General features: G+C 40.8%; 4 protein-coding genes across 14 annotated transcripts in view; 3 read left to right on the forward strand and 1 right to left on the reverse strand.

The window, feature by feature from the left end:
* Positions 1-8,407, forward strand: part of dip2bb (disco-interacting protein 2 homolog Bb) — a 34,765-nt gene extending 26,358 nt beyond the window's left edge. For both annotated transcript variants that reach the window (XM_029501710.1, XM_029501709.1), the window contains 14 exons: positions 1,039-1,119; positions 1,260-1,383; positions 1,478-1,599; positions 1,758-1,869; positions 2,560-2,669; positions 2,834-2,964; positions 3,047-3,215; positions 3,301-3,471; positions 3,561-3,622; positions 3,871-3,928; positions 4,025-4,099; positions 4,195-4,369; positions 4,559-4,682; positions 5,107-8,407. In XM_029501710.1, the coding sequence (XP_029357570.1) occupies positions 1,039-1,119; positions 1,260-1,383; positions 1,478-1,599; positions 1,758-1,869; positions 2,560-2,669; positions 2,834-2,964; positions 3,047-3,215; positions 3,301-3,471; positions 3,561-3,622; positions 3,871-3,928; positions 4,025-4,099; positions 4,195-4,369; positions 4,559-4,682; positions 5,107-5,359 (1,767 nt within the window). In that variant the 3' untranslated portion in view covers positions 5,360-8,407. The remainder of the gene's footprint in view (positions 1-1,038; positions 1,120-1,259; positions 1,384-1,477; positions 1,600-1,757; positions 1,870-2,559; positions 2,670-2,833; positions 2,965-3,046; positions 3,216-3,300; positions 3,472-3,560; positions 3,623-3,870; positions 3,929-4,024; positions 4,100-4,194; positions 4,370-4,558; positions 4,683-5,106) is intronic.
* A 716-nt stretch (positions 8,408-9,123) lies between these two features.
* atf1 (activating transcription factor 1) lies at positions 9,124-14,018 on the forward strand. Of its 2 annotated transcripts, XM_029501674.1 has the most exons (8): positions 9,124-9,296; positions 10,091-10,194; positions 11,321-11,443; positions 11,543-11,640; positions 11,731-11,864; positions 12,116-12,289; positions 12,625-12,778; positions 13,195-14,018. In XM_029501674.1, exons 2-8 carry the CDS (start codon positions 10,096-10,098, stop codon positions 13,337-13,339), a joined length of 927 nt encoding a protein of 308 aa, XP_029357534.1. In that variant the 5' UTR covers positions 9,124-9,296; positions 10,091-10,095; the 3' UTR covers positions 13,340-14,018. The 2 variants fall into 2 exon arrangements, with proteins under 2 accessions (XP_029357534.1, XP_029357535.1); XM_029501675.1 differs by lacking the exon at positions 10,091-10,194 and having other exon boundaries at positions 9,125-9,296.
* A 159-nt stretch (positions 14,019-14,177) lies between these two features.
* On the reverse strand, positions 14,178-15,464 carry LOC115044110 (methyltransferase-like protein 7A). The gene is made up of 2 exons (XM_029502956.1): positions 14,967-15,464; positions 14,178-14,414 (listed from the first exon to the last, which is right to left on the reverse strand). Exons 1-2 carry the CDS (start codon positions 15,462-15,464, stop codon positions 14,178-14,180), a joined length of 735 nt encoding a protein of 244 aa, XP_029358816.1.
* Positions 15,465-23,847: 8,383 nt separating this feature from the next.
* Positions 23,848-24,383, forward strand: part of scn8ab (sodium channel, voltage gated, type VIII, alpha subunit b) — a 38,946-nt gene continuing 38,410 nt past the window's right edge. For all 9 annotated transcript variants that reach the window (XM_029502558.1, XM_029502563.1, XM_029502567.1 and 6 more), the window contains exon 1: positions 23,848-24,129. In XM_029502558.1, coding sequence (XP_029358418.1) covers positions 23,848-24,129 — 282 coding nt within the window. The remainder of the gene's footprint in view (positions 24,130-24,383) is intronic.

Raw genomic sequence — 24,383 nt, forward strand, 5'->3', positions numbered from 1 at the left:
TGTTATGGTTATACATAGTGAGGTTTTAGAGTTAACACTGCTAATACCACTTCAATAGATATAAAAAAAAATCTGGACTCTTCTCTTTTTCTGCTCTCGTGTTTCTCTGGATGTAGCTCTGTATGTGGCCCACTGTGATGGTAAGAATTATGGCCCCCTTCTGGCATTCTCTCTACACCCTCATTTATTCTCATCACATGCTTTACTTTAATATATTGTGCTTTTATTTTGTGTCCTTGTGTGGAAATGTGACACAAAGAAAAGATGTGCATGTTTTTTCTTAATTTTTTTAATTGTTATTTGTACCGTCTGTAGCTATCCCTTCTTTTACTAATTATTGTACGTTATTTTAAAAGATGGATTGGCCCAGAATATGTGATATAAATTGTTTGCATGTGGGCAGGAGACATGTCACTGAGGTAGACAGGTCTCTTGAGGTATGCAGGCTCTGTACCATTTTATTTTGCTCTGTTTGAGGCCCCCGTTTACATGTACATGGTTATTTTCAAAAACTGAGAAATTTCCCTTCGTTTGTGCCCTTCATTTACACACAAACAGAGAATTCGCCTCTGAAAACGATTCATTCTAAAAACTCTGGCCAGAGTGGAGATTTTGGAAAACATTGGTTGCATGTAAACTGAGAAGAAAAACAGAAACAGAGGAAGTGATTCGTTGCTGTTGTTGCTATTTTGGGGATTCTGATTGGCTAATGTAGACTTGAGCTTCTCGTTGCACTGTCATCTACAGTTTGCAATGTCCTGATGGCATACATACACAGGTTAGTGTATGTATGCTGTAGTGAATAAGGGCACGTGCGCGATTTTATTTTTGAATACGCAGAGGGTGAAATGTCAGTTTATGAAAATAGCCGGCCACATGTAAACGTAGCCTGAGTGAATTTAATGAAGTTACAGCACAAAACCCATCTCTGTGTGAGCCCTAAGTGGTTGTAAGATAATGTAATAATGTATGCAAATATTTCACACCATCAGATATGCAGTAAATACATCTTCATGTGTCTTTGTCTTTCTGCTGCAGCATCAGTATTTGACAGAGGCTCTGCATTGGAGGGCACAGACAGACCCGGATCATGTCCTCTACGTTCTTCTTAATGCAAAGGTACCTAACTAATCTCTCCACACGCTGAGAAATACATTATATTCAGTGCATTAGAACAATTTAAAGATATTGCTAAATTATGAGTTTTTGAGTGTTTTGGAGGCTGTATCTCTCTCCAATCATTGCTGCCTCTCCTCCAGGGTGTAACAGTGAGCACAGCCTCATGCGTCCAACTTCACAAGCGAGCAGAGAAGATAGCTGCAGCACTCACTGAGAAAGGCAGCATCAACACTGGGGAAAACGTAGTACTGCTTTATCCTCCTGGTAAACATTACTCCCGCTGAAACTAATTATTGTGAATTTTGGAGGGTTTTTTCTGCTTTTTTTACTTTACCTTTGTGCTCTATCTTCCTCTCAGGTATTGATTTGATAGCAGCCTTCTATGGCTGTCTCTATGCTGGATGTGTCCCGGTAAATGTCAGACCTCCACACCCTCAGAACCTGGCTGCTACGTTGCCTACTGTTCGCATGATTATTGACGTAAGTACACGTGTGCCCCTTTGAATTGAAAATATGGTCATACAATTTCCCTGAAGTCTTTTCATACTGATATCTGAAAAAAATGTCTGTTTTTGTCACTGGTTTGATTTTTGGCAGGTTCTCCTTTTTAAATGAATCATGTTCATGTTTTGTTGCAGGTCAGTAAAGCTGCATGTATCTTGACCACTCAAAACCTCATGAGGACTCTGCGCTCCAAAGAGGCGGCTGCCTCTGTAAACATTAAAACGTGGCCAATGATCATTGACACAGGTAATGTGCCAACCTATAAATCAGCACAGAAGACACTTCGGCTTATCATAGTAGGCAATAAAAAGGTGTTACTAATAACATAATATAGATAATAACATAACAAGATAATAATGGCTCCATTATACTCATGTTGTCTGTAAGGCATGACAGGGAACCAAACCGCAGAATACTGACTCCGTGAGAGTGACACAGTGAAATGGAATCAGGCCTCCGTTCATTTTATCATTTACACTTGCACTTTTCCTATTATATGAAAAACTACTGTTCTCCTGCATTGAAACAACAAAGACACTCGATGCCTCTTATCATGAAGCAAAGTGTTGCAAGTGAATAATATTGACTCTCATGCGGTATTCAGTCCAAAGTTCTACATAAATTCATGATAGCTAGAGAAAAAAAAGAAATGGTATAATAATAATTTATAATAGTATGTCTCTCTTATTTAGCATATTTATGCCGCATAGTTATAATGAAAAATGACTGTACATTCAACAACAGTGAACCTGTTGTTTCTGTTGCACCTTTTGCTATGGATTGTTTAGCCTGTAAAGCCTTTTTAGACAAAAAGTTGAATTTGAATTGTTTTCAAAACCAGTAAATAACTGAGAATATCCGCTATAACGGGTAATAATTTTGCTGCATCATCATCGACCATCATTGATTAAAGCCGTTGACTCTTCCTGTTTGCAGACGACCTTCCTCGCCGTCGCCCTCCACAGATCTATAAGCCGCCCACAGCAGAGATGATAGCTTATCTGGACTTCAGTGTGTCCACCACAGGCATGCTCACTGGGGTCAAGGTGAAATACATACAATCCACTTCCAATATCTAGCAGAAATGTCTTTGAATAAGAGATAACAAAGTAGAGAAAGCTCAGTAAACTGAATTAGTAAACAACTTATAAAAAGTTACTATATTAAACAACAGTCTAGTTTACATTTTCTTTACATTTGTGTATTACAGATCTCTCATGCAGCCGTCAGTGCGCTTTGTCGCTCTGTAAAGCTGCAGTGTGAACTGTACTCCTCTCGCCAAATAGCCATCTGCCTGGATCCTTACTGTGGTCTGGGCTTTGTCCTGTGGTGCCTCGCAAGGTACAACAAACCTCTACCCATGGAGCCCACACTTTTTTCTGATGTTCTTCTCCTCTATTCACCGGTGCTTTCCTCTTCTCAGTGTTTACTCAGGACACCAGTCCATCCTAATTCCTCCCTTTGAGTTGGAGAGCTGCTCGTCTCTGTGGCTGAGCACCCTCAGTCAGTATCGCATCAGAGACACCTTCTGCTCCTACTCCGTCATGGAGCTCTGCATTAAAGGACTAGGCACTCAGACTGACTTACTCAAGGTAAGGACTTTACCTAAAGAGAAGCATCAGTAATGATGAGTAACGATGTTAACTGTGTCTGTTTGTCCATGGGTGTCTGTCTCAGGCTCGGGGTGTGAACCTGTCATGTGTGCGGAGCTGTGTGGTGATAGCAGAGGAACGCCCCCGCCTGGCCCTCACACACTCCTTCTCCAAGCTGTTTAAGGATGTGGGGCTGTCGTCCCGAGCTGTCAGTACTGCTTTTGGTTCCAGAGTGAACTTGGCCATCTGCCTGCAGGTACAGCAAATCTTACTGTGCACAGGTACACACTGCAAAGTGACACTTGAGCATGACATGTATATGTCCATTGTCTCTGTGTGTCACAGGGCACCACAGGTCCTGATCCCTGTACAGTGTATGTGGACATGAAGTCCCTCCGCCATGACAGGTGCGAGCATGTGGATTGTGTTGGTTGGATAATTGCTGTAAACACTTACATTTAGAGACCTCTGAGAATGAATGTGCATGAATGTGTACAAAATCCACTTTGTAGCAAAGTGTACGAGGAGAACTGTGTGTGTTTTCCCAAAAGGTATTAAAAAGACTTAAATTGCCTTATAGTCTGGAGACAACTTGTATTTATATCAAAATGCTTAAAAAATGTCTTGCGTGTATGTATTTGTGTGCTAATTTTAGAGTGAGGCTGGTGGAGAGAGGAGCACCTCAAAGTCTTCCACTAATGGAGTCTGGCAAGGTGGGATGTTGAAGTGGTACAGATTCAGTTTGTGCAGTGCTAAGTTAACGCATGTTAGCAGTGTATTTCATTATGTTGACACTTTTTTATATGCAGATACTGCCAGGCGTGCGGGTGATAATTGTAAATCCAGAGACCAGAGGTCCACTTGGTGATTCTCATTTGGGAGAGGTGTGAGGACACGCTAAACACTCTTCTCTTTTACTGACATGCTCTTCCTTTCGAACTTTGGACTGATACAGTCTTTCCCTCTCTCTCTCTCTCAGATCTGGGTGAACAGCCCTCACAATGCCAGTGGCTACTACACAATCTATGGAGAGGAGAGTCTCCAGGCTGACCACTTCAACACCAAACTCAGTTTTGGAGACCCGCAGACCTTATGGGCCAGAACTGGATACCTGGGTTTTGTAAAGAGAACTGAGCTGTTAGAGGCCAGTGGGGGTAAATAGACCCGGATGGAGCTAAAACCTGAAAAAAAAAACAGCTCACACACACACAGACAAATCTTATTTAATTAATTTTAGAATTTTTGATGAGAAACAAAACTTCATACAACCATATATCGAAAGAAATATATCCTTGTCCATAAACTTCCCTGCATTGATTATATTGTGTCTGTGTTCTCTTCAGATCGTCACGACGCTCTCTTTGTGGTGGGCTCACTGGATGAGACCTTGGAGTTACGAGGGCTTCGTTACCACCCCACTGACATTGAAACTTCAGTGTCCCGGGCTCACCGAAGTATTGCTGAGAGGTGACAATGCCCTTTATGTACACTATCTACTTGATAAATGCACACTTTGTCAATGTTTTTCAGGAAGCATATTGTCAAACAAACATTCAATTGAATTAAGAGTTTTATCTGTTGTGTTGAATTATGCACAAAAGTCACATTATTTTCAAACTTGATGTTTAAAAATGAGAAGAACAAGGTTGGCTTTTTGGCATCACAACATAGTCCCTGTCTTGTGTTTATCTGAGGGCCATCAACGAGGCCCTTGTTATTTGACACTGTAGTTCACTCTGAAAAGAAAAGAATATATCACTGTAATGCAATTTGCCAATTTGGGAAATACAGCTATATTTTTTTCAGAGTGAAAAAATGAATACCACTTCAACTGTAATAACACATTTGAGTGTGAACCCACTCTCCACCATCTGGTTTTTGTTCCTCACAGTGCTGTGTTTACGTGGACCAACCTGCTGGTGGTGGTGTCGGAGCTGTGTGGCTCAGAGCAAGATGCCCTGGATTTGGTGCCGCTGATAACCAACGTTGTCCTGGAGGAGCACCACCTCATCGTGGGCGTCGTGGTTATTGTGGACCCCGGGGTTATACCCATCAACTCCAGGGGAGAGAAGCAGCGCATGCACCTCCGTGACTCTTTCCTCGCCGACCAGCTGGATCCCATCTATGTTGCTTACAACATGTGATGGCCCTGTTTAGCCATTATCCGCTGTCTGGATGCTTCTGCGCCATCATCCAAACTTTTGACTACTAGCTTGGCAGATGATGAGAAGGAAAAGCATGAACCACATAAACTGCTACCTAGCCCTGTGTGACACCAGCATATCTTGGCCACTGCATGTCTGTGATTGGATCTGCCCTGTTTGGAGTTGTTCACTGTGTTTTAAAATGAATTTTGCAAATGGGATTGAAGCAACATTTTTTGCCTATGACAAAGAAAAAAGTCCCTGTTGCACTTTTTTCGGGGGGGCACGCATACATCAGGAGCACTATTAATATACATACTGTAAAATTTCTTTGTGAAAATTCCTCTTCTTCTTTTATACTTATCACAACCCTCTTAAACTGCTTTCCTTTGTGTGCATCCACTATGTCTGAGAACTAATAAACTTAAAACAGCAACATAAAATATATTCAATACATTCTACTATCAACGCACACACATTTTATAACTTACATGAAAGAACTAAACAAGGAAACAAACTTTGAAACCAGTGGTTGGTCTGTCATTCATTCATTTTCTACCACTTATCTGACAAACAACCACTCCCACTCAGACCTACGGGCTATTTAGAGTCACCAGTCAACTTAAACATGATGTCTTTGGACGGTGGGAGGAAACCCACGCAGGCATGGGGTGATAATCCGAACTACACACAGAAAGACCCCACGACCTTCTTGTTGAAGGGCGCTGACCACTATGCCGCCATGCTGCCCCTTTGGTCAGTGTACTTTTTATTTCAGATGCTTGTTTTGACCCATGATAACAATACCAAATAGATTTTCCTGCCCTTATATATATATATATATATATTTCCTGCCTTATAAAACTTCAGCCATACATTCCTATCGGAATTTTTAATTAATCCGTTATTAATGGCTGTTTATTCTCCTTTGATTTTGACTAACAGTGGAAATTGTAAGAGATAGCCAAAGGGTTTAAAGTAAAATAGGAAAGAGGCAATATTCTATATATTATCTATAAAGGCCTCCTTGTATTTTAGATACTGTATGTTACTGTATAGATATTTTTAATTGTATACATGTATAAATGCTTGACTTATCTCTCCCAGTTAATGGTTTCTGGGTAGTCAAGCTGGGAGATGATAATAGTAGCAGGAAGAAGATTGTAAATAAGAATAGATAGTACTTTTGAAGTGAACTATTAGGTGTATAATGGAGAGTAAGAGTTGAAAAGTTGTCAGTCAGGATAGATATAACATTGCACTTTCTCAAAAAATGTCTATTTTATTATAGCAATGAGGCATTATAAGTAATGGTACAGGAGCATATATTATTTTGAGAAATCTTGTCTGGGGGCATTTAAAAGTTTGCTAGGAGGGCTATCACTGTTTATATCAGGAACCTTTCCTGTTGGCCATTAAAAGTGAAAAAAAAATGGTGTGAGGAGAAAGCTAAAATCAAGATCATGACTGTTTTCAGGCCATCAGGTTCTTCTAACAACAACAACAACAAAAAGGCCCCCTAAATATTCATCCGATATCCATTACCATTGTACTGTATTACTGAGATTCACACCCCTCTCAGTTTTGTAATGCATAGTAGAGCAAGTGTTTGAGAGTTTGGCTTTTCCTTTCCCTATCTACACTCAAGGTTCATTAGAACTGTGTTTTGTGTTTGTACAACTCTGTAAAAAGTTACTTTGTATGTCTGCAAGATTGTTGTTAGTACTGTTAGTCTGTAGTCGACTGAGGCAAATCATCATGTGTCTGGATTATTTTTTGTGTTCAATCACTGGATTTATAAGCACTTGTGAATGCAGTTGCGAAGCTGAGCCACGCCTGAAACATCCTTGATTGGCAAGTAATTGTATGAAAAATTGTTAAAACGTAAAGATGTATTTGTGAATTGTATTTGGTTTCCTGCAGTCTTATGCTTTCCTTGTGCTCCTTGCCATAATTTATAGGTTCTTTCTCTGTATCTCAGTGATGAACCCTAATGTCGATAGTTGTCATGTAAATAGTTTTTATTTTTGAACTTTTGAAATTGTCCCATTATAACATTCAATCATACCAAACAAAACAACACAGAGATGTTTAACTATTTCAAGGTCAACAGGACCGTGCTCCATTGAATTACTGCACTTTGAACTGGTAGTACTTTTGGTAGGTTTCTACTGTCTGTCTAGTATCTCCATTTTATGTTAGATTAAATGTACTAATGATTTTAGAAATGCAATGCTTTAAATTTGGTTTTGTAAAGTTTTAAGTTTAGCTAGACAAAGGACTAATAGCACTTAAAACTAGCTTTAACATTCAACATTTGCAGAGTGATTGCATGACTCAGCCAAGCACACAAAGAAATCAGCTTGCGGCACATCTCATCTGGAGGCACAAACAGGGGAGACATATATGTATGAAATTGTACATTCAGGGATCAACACTCATAAGACAGGGATGGACCAGGTGGTCCCTTGGTGCAATCTGTGAATAATACCCATAAAATGTAGACACTTATCGAGACAAAACCATTGCAGACCTTGCAAACTTAATGAGCAAAAAGAGGCAACCAGTGTCCATAATACCATGTACCTGCTTCACTGGGAAGACAGCAAGGGCTTCCTTTGGTTTCCACTCTTTTCCTCTTTCAGAGTTCTTACACACTATGCAATCCCAAAGACAGTGCAATTTAATTTCATAGCTTGCACAGTCTGGTGAATCATACATGCTTATACATTTTCTAATAACAGAGAACAGAGGACTGATGAAATTTAACCAGTAGTGTACTTAAGACTGTATTCATCTTTCTTGAGTTGTTCTGTCAATATTTTGTGTATGCACTGTTGATATGTTGTATATTAATTATTTGGTAAATACTAAATTGCTCCTGTAGAGTATTCCACTCATGAATCATTAATGCTAGAGAGATGTTTTGACTCGTATAGTTAAGAAATCAGCCCCCTTCCCACTTTTCTCACTTATTTTCTATTTTGGTTTGTTGTACTTTATTTTATACTTTATGTAAAAGTAATACATAATAAAGAAAAACATTTAATCATTTCTGGTGTCTGAATATTCTTTCGTTTTTTTTAGTAATAGTTGAGGAATTGACGCCTCATTGACATATTATAGACTCCACATCCTTACAATCAAAGGATTCTTATGGTTGTCATAATGAAGACGAAAAATCCCAGAAAGCTTTTCTGCTGACTTATCTACAATTAATGTATAGATCAGCAAAATTCTGTCACAGTTGTTCAGCCAGGCTTCAGTGAACTGAACCACAGGAAGCTGGTTCAGGATGGGTGGCCTAAAAAGGCCAATATTTTGTGAAATAACATTGTCAGCGTAATTTTGAAAACATTTTAACAATGTTTCATCAGGTTGATGACTGCACCATGCAGATGTAGGCATGATGCACGGAAGTTTGTCCAAAAGATTAGAGACTGAAAGATGAAACGTCAATGTGTTCACTGCTCTTCGGAGTGAAGGGAATTTTAACAAAACATTAGCACTGATAATGTGAACAATAATAAGCAGGTTAGTGCTCCTGGCTGAAATGAGCTTTGCATTAACCAAAGGGTGAAAGTTGCAATGGTGGCAAACTTTTGCTGCAGTGAATACCAAAATACAGTTTTTTAAGTACCAAATGCAACTTTTACCAACTCTGTGTGTGTGTGTGTCTTCCAGTTGTTCAAACTCTCCTCACCAATCACAAAGCCCGCTGAAACTATTACATAACGCGGCTTTGCTCGCGGCGCCGCCCATTTCCTTTAGGAAAAAAAGTGCTCAGCTATTTTTTTTTAGCTGACATCTTTGTATTTTTAGCTGTTAGCAGTTGCTGCTAAGTAACTTTTCAAGGTGTTTATAGAGTCAAAGTAAACACGCGAATTACACCAAAGTCCCCGCTGTGAGCGAGAGCAGTTACGCGGCCTTTGAGAAGGTAAATGTCCGTCCGCTCCGGCGGTACTTTTGTGCCCGTCCGCCGCGCTGCGTTGGTAATGGCGGCTGTTGCTCCGTCAGCGCCTCGCCGTTTTACGAAGAGGGAAGGTGTAGTTAGCTTAATGGCTCCCCGTATCGCTGACGTCTGTTGACGCGGTAACTTGCGTGCCAGTGACAGAGTTACACATATTTGCTCATTGAGACAAAAGCTCATCCGTCCTGAGCACCAGAGGAGCCAAACTGGGCTCGTTAGCTGTCCGAAGACGGATGTTTTTGGACGGTTTAAACGGGTTAACAGCCGTTTAACTGAACGTTAGCTCCGTTAACCAGCGATGGTAACGATGGTGATGTCGGAACATTCTGGCAGTTTGGACTCTCAGGATAACTTCATGTTTCGGCCGCTTAGCGTTTTTATTCCCTGGGAGCCTCAACGTGGCCACATACATTCAGGATTTAAGGCTGAATCATGAGCGAAATGAGTTTTTAGCAGTCTGCCGGGCCTAGTTATGTTCCGTAACTCCGTGTTAACGTTGGCTAACACGATTGAACCAAAAAGGAAGTCGAGTTGGCCCCATTTCTTATGTTTAACTTCAGAGCTTACGGCCACTCATCTAAAATCAGAAACTGATTTTTATTCTCTTCTTATCGCTCCGGTCTTCTCACACAAATGGCGGATAATTATTTTAGCAGTATTTGCAGTAAACACGCACAGGCCCCAGTGGAGTGTGCTGCAGACATTTGTTGTGTCAGATTAGAGCCAATGTAAAGCAGTAATATTTATTTATGTGTTCCCAGTTACTATGGAAGAAGTACAACAGGGCAGCAATGGCACTGAGTCACAGACTGACACCATTCCCACTACCATCACATCCTCTCAGTTCTCACAGATAGCCCAACAGGTAACTAATAGATGCATTAAAAGTTAAAGACTTGCCTCACACACAGCCATTAGGAGTTGCATAGCTGATGGCTCTAGTCCACTCTGCTCGTGAGTTACACATTGAAAGCACAGGTCAAGGTATTTTAATAATACACTCTGTTTTCAAGTTGATATATGTAGAAAGTTTACTGTCATGTGGTTTACAATTGAAGATCGACAACAAAAGCCTTCCAAATAGTTCAAAATGTATCAAAGTTAAAGAATAGTCTTAGTGGAAATGACATCTATAAAAAAATTTAGAAATAGTCGGTGCAATAACAACAGTCATCCTGTAAGACAGTAGAGATTACTTTTTAAACATTATACATTTGTTAATTCTCTAACATGGAGGAATACATCAATCTGGGCTTTAATATTAATTGCTTGTTTGATAGAGTCTCACTCCCCCTTTGCTGTCTTTTGCATGATCTCTTTTGTTGTATTACGAGCCTCTTCAATTTCAGATTTTTGAAAAGAGCCTGTACTTAATTTTAAGCTCCTGTTTGAGTTCATGGCATATGACAGTGGTCTTCAATGTCCATTGACTCAAAGCATACACTCTGTAAACTGTAAACACATGATTGTTGACCACCCTCCGAAGGGGTAAGTGAGCTCGTAGCTATATGCTGATGGGGCGCATCGGCTACATTTGCCATAATAAATTTATAAAGACCAGTTTTGATACAAACTGTGCAAACTAACATTTTCAGTCAGGGTTTTCATCCTGACTATTGTGGAAATGTGGAAAATGAGGTGTATAGATTATCCAACCAAAGCAGGTCATTGCTTCTTAGAAATCCCATCACTGCTGCAAGTTTCATATGTATTTGGTTAATTTCTCGGTGCAGGAATAGCAAAATTCAATTCACTCCCATGGTACTGGAGTGATACAAATAATAAGCGAAGTGAGGAAGTGTGTTTTTTACTGGATGGCGAAATGTATCTTTTTAAACAATGTTTTGTTTAAATCCAAAGAAAGTTTTGCTGTGATTCTTAAATAATTTTTTCTTCAACCAGAATGGCGTCTCCCTGACAATTGTACTCTCTCTCTCTCTCTCTCTCTTTTTTGTTTTTTTTTTTTTTTTGGGGGGGGGGGATTTTCGTAGATGTCACTGGGTGGTTCGCCTGTGGCTGTTGTACAACTGCCAGGGGGTCAGTTTCAGGTTCAAGGGGTGATCCAGTCTGCACAGTCATCGGTTATTCAGTCCCCTCAGGTGCAGAGTGCACAGGTGAGACCAAACACTTCTGTTCAACTCACCTGCTTAATTGTCAATGTGTAATTTTATACAATTGCTCATTCACTTGTCAATCCACCTCCCTTTTTCTAGGCCCAGGGTACAGACAGTGACGATTCGCAAGATTCATCAGACAGTGGAGCAGCAACCCAAAAGACCAGGGAAATACTGGCAAGGCGACCATCATATAGGTATAAAAAAACAAACGAACAACAGGTAAAATATACATTTAAATGAAACATTTAAGTAATTCATCAAGATTGCCTTTTCTAACCTTGTAGAAAAATCCTAAATGAGCTTTCATCTGAAGAAGTCACACATATTGAGGGAAAGGATAGCAGCCCAGCATCCACCGGAGTGACAGGCATTACAGTACCCACCACCCCAATTTACCAGACCGCCAGCGGCCAGTACAGTATGAACTACTCTCTTCTACTTAGTGATATTCTTTGTGTTTAAATTAAATAATGGTTTTCATCAATTATGTTATGTTTGCATGCTTCTGCATACATATTTCACAGTGGAGACCTCATAAAGCCTATGTGGACTTTCAACCTATTAGAAAAGATTTGTCTGTAGTTCCCTGAATGACACCCTACTGTGCTCATGTGCTTTACTTAGTTGTGTTGCTATGTTTTTTTTTTTTCCTCCTCCTCCCCTGTCTAGTCACCATAGCCGCTAATGGCACAATCCAGCTGGCGACTCCAGGGTCCGAAGGCATTCAGGCTGTCACCATGGCCAACTCGGGCGGAGCCCAACAAGGCACTACCATCCTGCAGTATGCCCAGACATCTGATGGTCAACAGATACTGGTGCCTAGCAACCAGGTTGTTGTGCAAGGTGAGCAAAACTGAGCTTGGTTGGTGAACCAAAAATGTTAGTCTTTCAGATAGACTACATTGTCGATTTGTTTTTTATGGGTAAGGGTGTTCTGATTGAACTGTATTTGCAATAAACCATTTGCAATGGCCAGTTAAATTTGCACAAATGGATACAGTATCAGAAGGATTACTTGCTTTTCTTTGTCGCTGCTTGCTAATACATGTTTAAAAACTATTGTTTCAGTTTTGAGACTAAAGACAGATCTAAGTGGATTAGTGGTATAACTAAAGAATTATAGTAGTTACAGTTTTTATGAAGACCTCTCAATCCTTTGAATGTTGCGTTTCTCTCAGGTGCAGGAGGTGAGGTACAAACGTATCAGATCCGTGCAGCATCCACATCCAGCTCCCTGCCCCAGACTGTTGTTATGACCTCTCCTGTGGGACTGTCTCAGAGCAAGACTGATGATCCAACACTTAAGAGAGAAATCAGGCTTGCAAAAAACAGGTAAGTGTACACTTTCTGAAAATAAATCAAATGATTTATAAAATGTCAGATAGAGGGAGGAGAGAACTGTGTTGAATGTATATAATGCTTGTCTCAACACTTTGACTTGGGATAAATAGCGAATCGTTTTTACTTAATGATCCAAAATGAAATAAAATTCAAATGTACCGTGATAAGTAACAATCTATCCTTGGTGTGGCCTTCGATATATTGTTCATGGGTCAATAAGTTTCTTGCGAGAATGGCCTCTTAGTGACCTCTCTGTAGTGTTAAATACTACATAGGAGGACTACACACTGACAACCAGGATGTTTTCTGAAGTGGTGTAATACAATATGAAGTGTTTTGTTACCGTTGTTGCACCCTTTGTAGTATCAGTCAGTTGGATTAATTGCATGTTTTGTTCCCTTTTTCAGAGAGGCAGCCCGTGAATGTCGGCGAAAAAAAAAGGAATATGTGAAATGCCTGGAAAACCGCGTAGCTGTACTTGAGAACCAAAACAAGACCCTGATTGAAGAACTCAAAACATTAAAGGACCTTTATTGTGTTAAAACAGGTTAACCTGTTTGAATACGTGTTGAGGATTGAAACAAATTGTGGCAGCAGCACAACTCCACTATTTGGACATTTTGGGGTTTCTGGGAACACTTCATTTCTGGCTGAGATCCTCCTGTTTTTTTTACTCTGTTTGATATAAAAGTGACTTATGATTGCAATAAGATTTACTCAACAAAAAAAAATTAATTGGCCATTTTCCACCTGATTTCACCTTTTTTAAATTTGCTAATGCTATAACATTTATAGTTGTGTACATTTTTTAATATTGGGAGATTTGAAATTGTGAGCTTTATCTTTGAGTCTCAGTTTCTAAATAAATCCCTTCCTGTTGTCCTGTTTTTAAAAATGTTGCTGTTGGAATATTTTTTTCTGATGGCATCTTCAGAATTTTGACTGTATAATTATTACATAGACACATTTTCTGTTTATATTGTGAACCAGCAATTTTCCTCGTATCTCCATTACAATTGTCATTCCTTATTTTTGTGCAATGGAATATAAAGGGTAAAAGAAAATATGACATTGAGGGTGGTTTGTTTGGTATTTTTCATGGCAGTTACTTAGACAATCAGGGAAAAAGCACAGTGTCCAGGTAATATTTATTATGTACATCTTGGGAGGGGTGGGGAAAAAAACAAACCACATATGAAATGTTGCTGATTCTGTAAGAAAATAAATATATTTTCACTCAAAAAATATGTGGCCAGTTTTTTGTTCCTTTTAACTTACAGCAGATCTCAGTCACCTACAGGGGTGTGCACACCTGTTGCATGCACTATTTTTTATTTTGAATACCGCTGCGCACATAGAGGAATTACACTGGGGTCCATTTCCTCCACAGCTATTTAATACAATATCCCATGATATGTGGTCTTATTAATGGAGTAACCTCTGGAGCCTCTATTAGGTTTAGGTGAAGTTCACAGAAACCAGCAGCTTCTATATCTTTCCACGTTGCTCTGGTAATCATGCATCCGTCCCCAAGGTAGTACCACAGAGGTCCAAAAACATGCTGAAAGAAGTACGTCCAAGAGGACGGCTCTGACACAACATGCTCCAAAAAGTAGAAGGCCCCACCCTGGAAGAGAGCCAGCAAAACACCATTATGTCATTTTCAGTCAAATCTGATTCAGTTCCTTTTAGTGTGGGAGCCTTACTGGTTGTTGATTGGTTGGTTCTATCAGAGGTGAAGTCTAAGCCCCGCAGGTGTCTATACAATCTGCCGTGAATGTAAATGTAAAAACTGAAGTGCATTCAAATATTTGAATGTCATTCGAATAATGAAGTGTGACTGAAATTGTTGTGGGACTGATCTAGTTGCCTTTCTTTGACAGTTCACAGTCACCAGTTGCAGCAACGAGCCGATGAGGTTGAGCCACAGAAACAGCTCATTTTTGCAGATTGGCCACTAACACTGATAGGGGATCTCTCGGTTTCTGAATCTCTATGGAAAAAAAAAATCTTCAGCTGTAGTGTGCACTGTGCTTAACGGGCACCTGAAGGCAACACATACATCTCATTGTGGGAGTTGACATTATACCAGAAACGGTGTAACAATGTTACAAACACGTGAGCTCACGAATTGTAACATTTCCGATGGGCCGTGAAGGCAGCAGGTGTGCAGACTCACCGGTCGGAGGACGCGGCGGATCTCCCGCAGCACCTGCTGCACGTCTCTGACGGAGCAGAGCACCAAGGTGCACACCACCACGTCCACGGACCCGTCCTCCACGTCCTCCAAGTCTTCTCCACACACAACCAAGAACCTGTCAAAGGTCAGGTGCTCGTTTGCCGCCATGCTGATCCGCAGGTACCTCTCGAAGTGCGGGTTGGGGTCGGCACAGACCACCAGGCAGCCGTACGGGTAAAACTGGAAGTTTGCCCCGCTGCCGCAGCCGATCTCCAGCAGGCGGAGGGTGCCGTCAGGGCTCGCAAATTTGCCCATGTTTCGGAAGAGCTCTCTCTTTGTCTTGTGCATTTTGTCGTTGTAGGAAAATGTAATATTGTAGGCAAGCAGAGGGAACAGACGTTTGTAAAAACCGTACAGGCCTATCAGCTCCATTACATATAAAGGCACAGTCAATGCAAAACAAAGAAGTCTGCAGAATCTCATGAGACACGTCTTCATTTTTACTCTGCAGAGCCGGGACACTTTACAGGATCAACAGATTACCCGAGCCACAATATCTGCGCTGCTCTCCCACCACACGGTGGCGCCAAAAGACAACTGAAGTCAGCATGTGCTCCTTTTATTTATGTAAACAAAATGTGTTTAACTTCCACTGCATCGAATTAATCTCTCTGATCACCATCATCTCGGTCACAACCGCCGGCTGAACTAGTCAACATGTTTATTGTAGTGTCAGATTGTAAAACACAGTCCACGCAGACACGCACACTGACTCTTGGGTGTGTGATGGACCCAGGGATCAAACAGACACTGAGTACGTCTGAACCTTAGAAGGTATTGTTAGATGTCAAATGCTTTATTTAAAAAGAAATTTACTTTATGAAACAAACCCTTTTAGGAAAAAAAATAAAAACATTTTGAAATGAGCTCCATCACTGGTGATCAATCACAGGACACAGAAGTATTTTGTGATTGGCTGTCCTCACAGTTGCTTTGAGGGAGACCTAAAGGTTAATGAGATTAAATCTATTTTACAGCATGGCCTTCCTTATGTGGTTTGATTAGGAGGCGCTTCAATGTGCTTCAGTTTGATCCAGCTGCCTCCAGATGTTTCCACGTGTCACAGGTGACTGAGAAACCATCACTGAAGAAGTTGGTGCAGACTGAAGAATGAGTTGGGAAATGTGCCCAAACTGACTGAATGTTCCCCCCTGCAAAGTAAAAATGTGTCATTTATATAGCATGCACATTTAAAAAAAAAAGTGTAAAAGGATGAAATTGATTATTTTCCTTGTGTTTATATAATTTAGCAAACTTCACCACATAAAAAGATTAAGTGATAGATAAGTTGAATGGCATTTTTTTAAGTCAGTACCAATATTGACAGGCCAGCTGGTTCCTGCAGTGTTTCCAAATTAAGGAGTCTTTTTTCCAACAGTATAAACCTGGATGTCTTGAAAATGTGACTTCCACGGACTTAAGGCTGTACCTCAGGTTATGGGCAGGGCAAATATGACTTTAATCACCATAAAATGAATAACTACAGGTGATACCAGAGGAAGGTCTGGGTGTGGAGCAGAGACTATTTGAATCTGAATATTTTGGAAACAATAAACACCGAACAACCGGAAATGGAGCCTTGTAGAGTAAAAACCCTGGTCATAAGTAAAAGGGGCAGGAGAGAGCATTTCTGTATCCATGTGAAAGTGAAACAGGACGTGTTGACTTTGTATTACAGCCCCCCACAGCAGCGATGGGGACTCCAGCCATTGTGACTGCAGGGAAGCACTGCTTTGATGACATGCAACTTGACTGGAGAAAAGAAAATGACCTGAGACAGGACGACTTGAATGAGTCTATATTGTTGCGGTTCAAATATAAAACGTCAAATAAACTTCTCAACGCCTTCAGCGTTGGCATTGAAAGCGTGTGCGCGTGTGTGTGACGTCACCAGGAGCGCGCAGACTCTGGGAATCACTGTCAGGATTGGATGACCGTCCTGTCAGTCAAACTCCTCACTCACCTGTCTGACGTGTCTCTCTTCCACCGGAGGCGGGACTTTCAATTTCCGCGTCAAAACAGCGCCGGAACCAAACCATCGGGTTGGCTTTAGACATTTCCCCCGGGAAGGACACAGGCCTCCGTCCTGTCCGTGGAAGACTCACACAGATCGGTAAGTGTCTGACAACGTCCAGTGAAACACAGATTCATAGCTGAGAGGTTAACACGTGCAAAAAGACAGGAGACGAAAGCAGTAACTCAAATGAAGCTAATGCAGTCTAAAATGAAGTGATTGCAGGTTAAAAACAGATTTAATGAGGTGAATGCATTTTAAAAACAGATTAAATGAAATGAATACAGGTTAAAAACCGATAAAATGAAGTAATTACAGTTTAAAAACAGATTGGAGGAAGTGAATGCAGGTTAAAACAGTTAATGAAGTGATTGTAGGGTAAAAAAAAAAAAAGATTAAATGAAGTGAATGCAGGTTAAATCAGTTAATGAAGTGAACACAGGTTAGGTAAATACCGTTTTAAAACAGGGTTAGGGTTAGCTTGGATGACATTTACAGGTTCTTTACTTTTGACAGTCAGTTTAACGGATGTTTTAATGATGGAGTGGGAATGTTTCTCTGATGAAATAAATTAACTTTTTGATTGCACTTAATTCACTCAATATCATACTGCAAATTCAATTCAAGATTATACTGTTTGAACAGGTTGGATACATTGGCCAATAATATAATTATTAAACAGTGACCTGACTTGACTTTACATAACTTTCAACTTGACCTGGCTTAACATGCCTAGAAGAAAGAACTTGGGACTTGATTTTGACTTGGATCAAATGGTTTGAATCACATGTCTGCAATAGAGTAACTAACAAGGCAAACCAAATCGGTCCCACCAATACCAATGAGCCATCATTAGACATACAGGAGTCTTTTACAAGCCCCAAATAAAAGCCTTGGGTCGAGTTTATTGAAGCTCCCAGATGAAGATGTAAGAGAAAAAATAAGGTCTTTCTTTTTGTCCATTATGAATAAATGGTTTGGGTACCACCTATCTTTTTCTACTAAGAGTTAAGTTTATTTGGGATGTATTTGCCAAATTTAACCATGAATATATAACCAAAGACAATAGAAAAGAATATTCTAATTTAATACACACCCTTAATTCCCTTGTAAAATATATTCCAACAGAATTATTTGGTCTAATCCCATTTTCAGCCACCTGTCAGAGCACAGGTTGGTGTGCTACCTCACCTGGATGCCCCTCTCCCTATAGTTTCTTGTGTATAATCTAGATAGATAGATAGATAGATAGATATACTTTATTGATAGTACATCTACAATAATACAATCTGCAACCTGACTAGGTATAGAATTTCCTACATATCACCATGCATTCAAAATTAAAATTCACTGAACCATTGAACTGATGCATCTTAAAAAATCTAAATGCCTGTCTGGTATTTTAGTTCCTATATAAACTGAGCTGCAGTTCTTCAAAACTCCACCAGATAGAGATATTGTTGGGTCGGATTTCCTGTACAAAAGTCGATATTGGTGGTAGGGGGATGGGGGCTCAAAAATTTCACTGCAATCAGAGTTTTTATTAGATTTTTTATTTTTTTTAGTTGTTATTGATTTTTTTTCTTTAATTGCAGGAACCAGCAAAAATTGCAATTTGGGGGCATGTGGACCCCTCCATCTTGTGGCGGTAATGCACCAATTTATTGTTTGCCAACCCCCAATAAAACAAACAAAAAGAAGTTGCGTCTTCATTCTTGCATTAATGTGAAGGAATACAGAGGTTCTTTGGTAATGTCTCACACTTGATTCCCTTTTTGTATTTGGATTGCTGTGATACATTTAAATTTTTTGCTGGATAATTGCGTGAACGTTGACAAATCACAATCGGCCACAAGTATTGCAGAGTTTAATTTGCGTTAGATGCGATGACAATTTCCCGGAAGGACTGAAAAGCCATCAACCCTCTATATGTGAGGGATGAAGCTTTGAGACCAAAGACCAAAAGGCCAGTGACTCATTGTAAGCAGCAGGATGCTCATGTGCATCGTTTCAAATCTGCACAAACAAAGAAACAAACAGAGCTTCATGGACCATTTATATTACAACATGAAGTTACAAACCCTGTCTTTTCACTTCTACAATGTTTATTGTTTGCTGGTCTGTTTAGGATCACATGGTTTAGAGTTAACCTTAGTGATTAAAGTACAATTTGAAACCTCATGAAGATGAACTTGTTCCACTCTTGAGCACTAACATGTGCAAGTAGATTTTCCCTTGGCCTTGACCTGAGAATGCAGAAAACCCTCAGGCACCGTATTGTTCCCATGTTGATTCTTTGGTTAAAATCAGACTAGTAAGAGATTGAAATGGTTTATAGAAGAGCAATGGTTAAAAACCAACTTGCTGATTGGGAAACACTGAATGAATTCGCCTGTGTATCGTATATATGTTGTTAACACACTTTAATATATTAAGCAAGTTTTTATAGTATATGGGCTAACTCATAACCTTCATATTGATGCCTTCTTAAAATGATTGCCAAAGTTTTTTTTTTTTCAGATTTTGCAGGAAACACAAAAAACTGAACCATTTGTTGGATATATAATATTTTGGCAAAAAATAATTTTTGTAAAAATATGACTTGGGCAATTATTTTAAGAGGGTGACGATATGTATCCCCCTGCCCCTAACTCAAATCTGCTCACCATAAATTGGGATGCCAACAAAATCACACCTCTAACTAACTTTGAAGTGACAGACATGCACTTAAAACTAAAAAACAAACTGTAAAAACAACAAAATATGTTTGTTTTCTTGCCTAGTGTTTCAAAGCTGACTGTAAGCTCGGAGTTGTCTGACTAACTTACAGGTATAATTATAAAGATCATATGAAATCACGCACTTTTGGTATTTTCATAGCAGACCATGATATATGATGACAATCACAACAATCCAAAACGAAACCCCAAACTACTGTTATTAGATGAACAATAAACAGTGGTTGTTTTTTTTTTTTTTTCTGCTTACGATGCTGCGGTCTCTTGTCCGTTATTGAAACTGGAGGCATTTACCGACACTCCCTAACAATTTGCTGAGAGTCATCAATTATGCAGGGCAGCCGCACGCACCGGGAAGGAAGATAGCAGCAACAATATGGCGACAGCCGCAGTTACTCCCGACTCTTTCCCACATCTGCAGTTCACTGACAGCTGTCTGGATTTCTGTTAATACGAGAAAAAAGTAAGTAGACAATCTGTTTTCTCTGCTTTGCCTGCTTTTTCACTGCCGTGGGATGGATCGCAGTGCCACTTTATCGACCGACTGCATCCCAGTGCCGCAGAGCGGCTCCTCTCTCAGCATCCGCTGCTGTCTGTGGAGGGCTCCGTGCCAGATCATGGGCTGACATGAACATGCGAGGCAGCGGGCAGAGGTGGGCAAGATGTGATTTTTACAGAGAGAGAGGGGGGTGGGGGGTGGACTTGTGATGCGGTAGAAAGGAAAGACACAGCTGGTTATTTGGGGTGTTGGCCTGCCGCTGGATGGAATAACATTTCACTGTGTCACAATGTGAAACATACGCATTTGGGGTATTAGAGAGAGATCGGGTTGAACTTCTGAGCGGTCACAGAAGCCAGCATGTGTGCTTCAGTTACATGTGTAATGCGTTGCTTGCAAAAAATAAGATTAAAGAAAAGCTGGTGGGGGGGTTTACGTAGCAGATTTCTCGCCACCATCATTTTATGACTATGATAGTTTTACCCCCCCCCCCCCCGGTGGGGACTGTAATGCGTGAGGAGGTAGGTGCGTCTTTAGTTGGACAGTCCTCAAAGAAGCCACAGCACCCTTTTATGCTCTTTCCACGCATTGCCCCCCACCCCCAAATTTAAAAAGTCATTTCCCCGTCATTTTCAAAGCCTCATCATATGGAGCCTGTCGACATTATCTATACGGGTGTGGTGGTGGAGCCTGGAGGCCGTTATTGTTTTGCTGTAATAATTTCACTTTTCTTTTTTTTTTTTTTTTTTTGGGGGGGGTGGGGGTGGCAGCTATGGGTTACTTTGAGTTGGGCCCAGGTCTGAGTTGTCAGGACGTCTTCAGTGTTACTTAGCGCCTATAGCAGTAATAAACCACACTGCAGTATTTTAGGCTCCGGCCCTATAGGACAACGACGCGCCCCGAGAAAACTACAACCGGCTCAGGTATTCAGGCCTGAATGATGCAACATACAATAACATGAGTAGGAGGGGGTGGTCTCCACCCCCCCGGGAGAAAGTTCTTTATGGAGGTGTCTCTGTAGTGGCCTGGTGTCCTGCATGCTCCTTGTCTGATGTCTTCAGTCCTCTCCCCTTGTCTGTCCGCAATAGTGATGATAACGATGGTTATAATAATCCCCATCATAAGTCAACTTTAAGTGTTGGCATTTAGTCATACAGGATGCCGGGGGTTGTGTGAGGCCTCTTTAAAAGATCTGGCAGCCAAGTTGTGCGATCAGTGATGCTGACTGCCTGCAGGGCTCCCCTGCTCTCAGCAGACTGAGGACGTGGTCTGGACTGACATCTTTTATTTAGCGACGGGCGGCCTCAGACTTTCACTGCAGGGGACGGAGGATGTCTTAAGTTCTTCTTCTTCTTCTCCTCTCTTGGACCATGTGACTGTGATGCGAGCGGTCCATAGCCCCGCACCCCTCCACCCCTCCACCTCCCCGCTCTCATAGCTCCGTGTTTCCGCGGTGTCCGCTCGGGTCATCGTCCGGCCGGACGGCCTTTTCACGGCTGTTGGATGTCTTTGGGCCGCGCAGAGGACGCAGCGTCGGAGCAGTCTGCTGAAGCTGACCTCCTCTGCTCTGAGGGGGGAGCAGAGGGAGCTGGAGTTGTTAGTTTTCTCTGCCACCCTTCGGGTCTTTCTTTCTTTTTCCTTTTATTTCTCTCTCTTTAATTGTTTTATATTTAGGCTACATGTATTTCCGGACTCACCTGGCTCGGATCTGTGCCCACAGGATTTAGTGTTGGTTTTCCAGTGAGCTCGGCAGTCCCTTTTCATTTAAAATGTGCAAGTCAGATCGCTGGGTTTCATGCAGCATTTCTCTTGTGACCTAGTAAGTTGGTGGAAATAAAGCAGCATCTGCAGGATTTCCAGACAGTCGCCTCTCAGTCTCGCTGGCCGTTTTGAGGACTGTTCCTACTGTTAATGTTTGACGTGCACATGGACTCTGAATCACCTTCACGGCAGAACAGTTGATGAGGCATTGGTGGAAGGAGACTTGGAGGTTGTGCCGAGGTTGGGTTACTTAAATTCATCCCTCTCCCGGTTGGGTGTGCTTTTCTTTCGAAGAAACGGGGGTTGTTGGAGCTCTCTCTGTCTGTGGATTTGTCCTGACTTTCTTCTGATTCATTTCTAGGTCTGTATCCTTGAATATGTTTTTCTTGTTTCCTTACACGTTTCTCACATTGTCTCATTTTTGGCTGAGCTGTGACTCGAGAGTCAAATATGTTGTATAAAACAGCACGGTCATCATGTGTGAAGGCTGAAGAGATACATTTGATATTATTATACTTTACTGTCTAAACCCCTGATCTTCAACATCTTTTACTTAATAGCTAAGTTAGTTCTTCTTCAGCTTGATAGTTCACTGTAGGCCATGTTTGGTTATTTGTAAACCAAAAATAAATACATTGTCGTTTATAGAGTCACTGTTTTGGTCAGTACAGCTAGGCCAGTTGGCATTCTCAAAGGTTTTAACTTTTCTCAAACAAAATTGTGAGAAACATCAAGAATAAACAAAAAACCTTCATGAGTTAGTGTGTTTTAATTCCAGCTCTGATGTATCAACATTTGTATTACTATCGTGCAGAAGAAAGCCCCACCCAAACCATTCCACCACAGACTTCAGTCACATTCATTTTTCTGCTTCATATTTAATTTATATGATAATTTCTATGACAATGGGTGTGATAAGTAGATTGCAGTAGTACATGCCAAACTGAATTTACAACAAGGTGTCTTCATTTCCAAAAGCAACTTATTATGATCTTCTAGTGAAATGAAATTATATGGCTCCTTGTCATTTGCCAGTATAGCCGAAAACATGCTTGTATTAGCCTGTGGGCTAGGAATATTCTCCACTTATGGTTAGAAGGAGCCATTTAGATTCAACCACAGAGAGCTGTATCAGGGTTTCGCAGCTCAGTGCCACCAGTGATTCATATCACAGTGTCATTTTATTCATCATTAACTTCATCAACTTAATACAGAAGAAATGGGCAATCCCTGAGACACAAATACCGCGAAATGCCACTCCAGGTACCAGTGAAGAAGACAGTCAAATATGTGTTGATTAAGTTAAAGGGTCTGCATTTTTGTGAGCATAAATCCAAGAACAGACAATTGGACACTTTGTCCATGCTGTCAGGGCCATAAAGGTGTGAAGAAAAAGGAATTCAATGCTGTCTGAGTATCAAAGTTAAACTTCTGGGGATAACAGGCACAGTACTTTAGTCATTTAGGTTGATGGAGAGAGCAGAAAAGGTACAGACTGGTCTGTGTTCCACATGTTTGCACTTTTCAGCCTTATTTGCCATTGCCATCTGGCAGAACAAGTAAAATCAATGTGTTTCAGCAAAACTGAAACTGATATAACTATAAATATAAAAATGTAAACTGTTTAATGATGTAGAGTCAGTGTTTTCAATGACACCGGATAAAACATCAATTAAGGAAACTAGAGGTTACTTTCTCTTTGCACAGTATCACTTGTCTTCACTTTCTCACTGTGTCCCTCTCTTCCTCTCAGAGCTGGATGTCTGGTATGGAAAACAAATAAAGAGGAAATAGCTGCAGGATGAAAACATGGCCGCACCCCTTCTTGCACCCCCAGGACCTGACAGCTTCAAAAAATTCACCCCTGAGACTCTCGCTAACATCGAGAAGCGCATCAAAGAAGAGAAGAACAAGAAGCCACCCAAGCCCAGATCGGACAGTAGTCACCGCGACACATCTGACGACAATGAGCCCAAGCCAAACAGTGACCTGGAGGCTGGGAAGAGCCTACCGTTCATCTATGGAGACATTCCTGATGGACTGGTGGCCACACCACTGGAGGATTTGGACCCATTCTATTTGAACAAGAAAGTGAGTGTCCCTCTGATCCAATCCACAAACCACTTTTCCTCGAATGCTGCTTAAAGATAGATAAAATTCACAGTAATTAAAATCTCATATCAGTAAAGGCAAAGTTATTGTTTTAATCAGAGTGACAGGAATTTCATCATTTCAAGGATGACCTTGAAACATTTCAGAGCTCTTCAGTACTTTTTACCTTTGAGACAGTCACTACCTTATTCAGGTGCACTGGGAGATCACACACCTTTTTTTTTTTTTTTTTG

Source organism: Echeneis naucrates, chromosome 5 (genome assembly GCF_900963305.1).
Source record: "Echeneis naucrates chromosome 5, fEcheNa1.1, whole genome shotgun sequence".
Classification (NCBI taxonomy): domain Eukaryota; kingdom Metazoa; phylum Chordata; class Actinopteri; order Carangiformes; family Echeneidae; genus Echeneis; species Echeneis naucrates.

What these genes read in the sequence shown, in the direction of transcription:
- atf1 (XM_029501674.1), top strand. Translation starts at nt 10,096, where the DNA reads ATGGAAGAAGTACAACAGGGCAGCAATGGCACTGAGTCACAGACTGAC. An exon ending in GCAAGGCGACCATCATATAG is followed by an intron (nt 11,641 to 11,730) that starts GTATAAAAAAAC and finishes CTAACCTTGTAG; the next exon opens with AAAAATCCTAAATGAGCTTT. An exon ending in GACCGCCAGCGGCCAGTACA is followed by an intron (nt 11,865 to 12,115) that starts GTATGAACTACT and finishes TCCCCTGTCTAG; the next exon opens with TCACCATAGCCGCTAATGGC.
- LOC115044110 (XM_029502956.1), bottom strand. Translation starts at nt 15,464, where the DNA reads ATGAAGACGTGTCTCATGAGATTCTGCAGACTTCTTTGTTTTGCATTG. An exon ending in TCCGCCGCGTCCTCCGACCG is followed by an intron (nt 14,415 to 14,966) that starts GTGAGTCTGCAC and finishes GCTCTCTTCCAG; the next exon opens with GGTGGGGCCTTCTACTTTTT.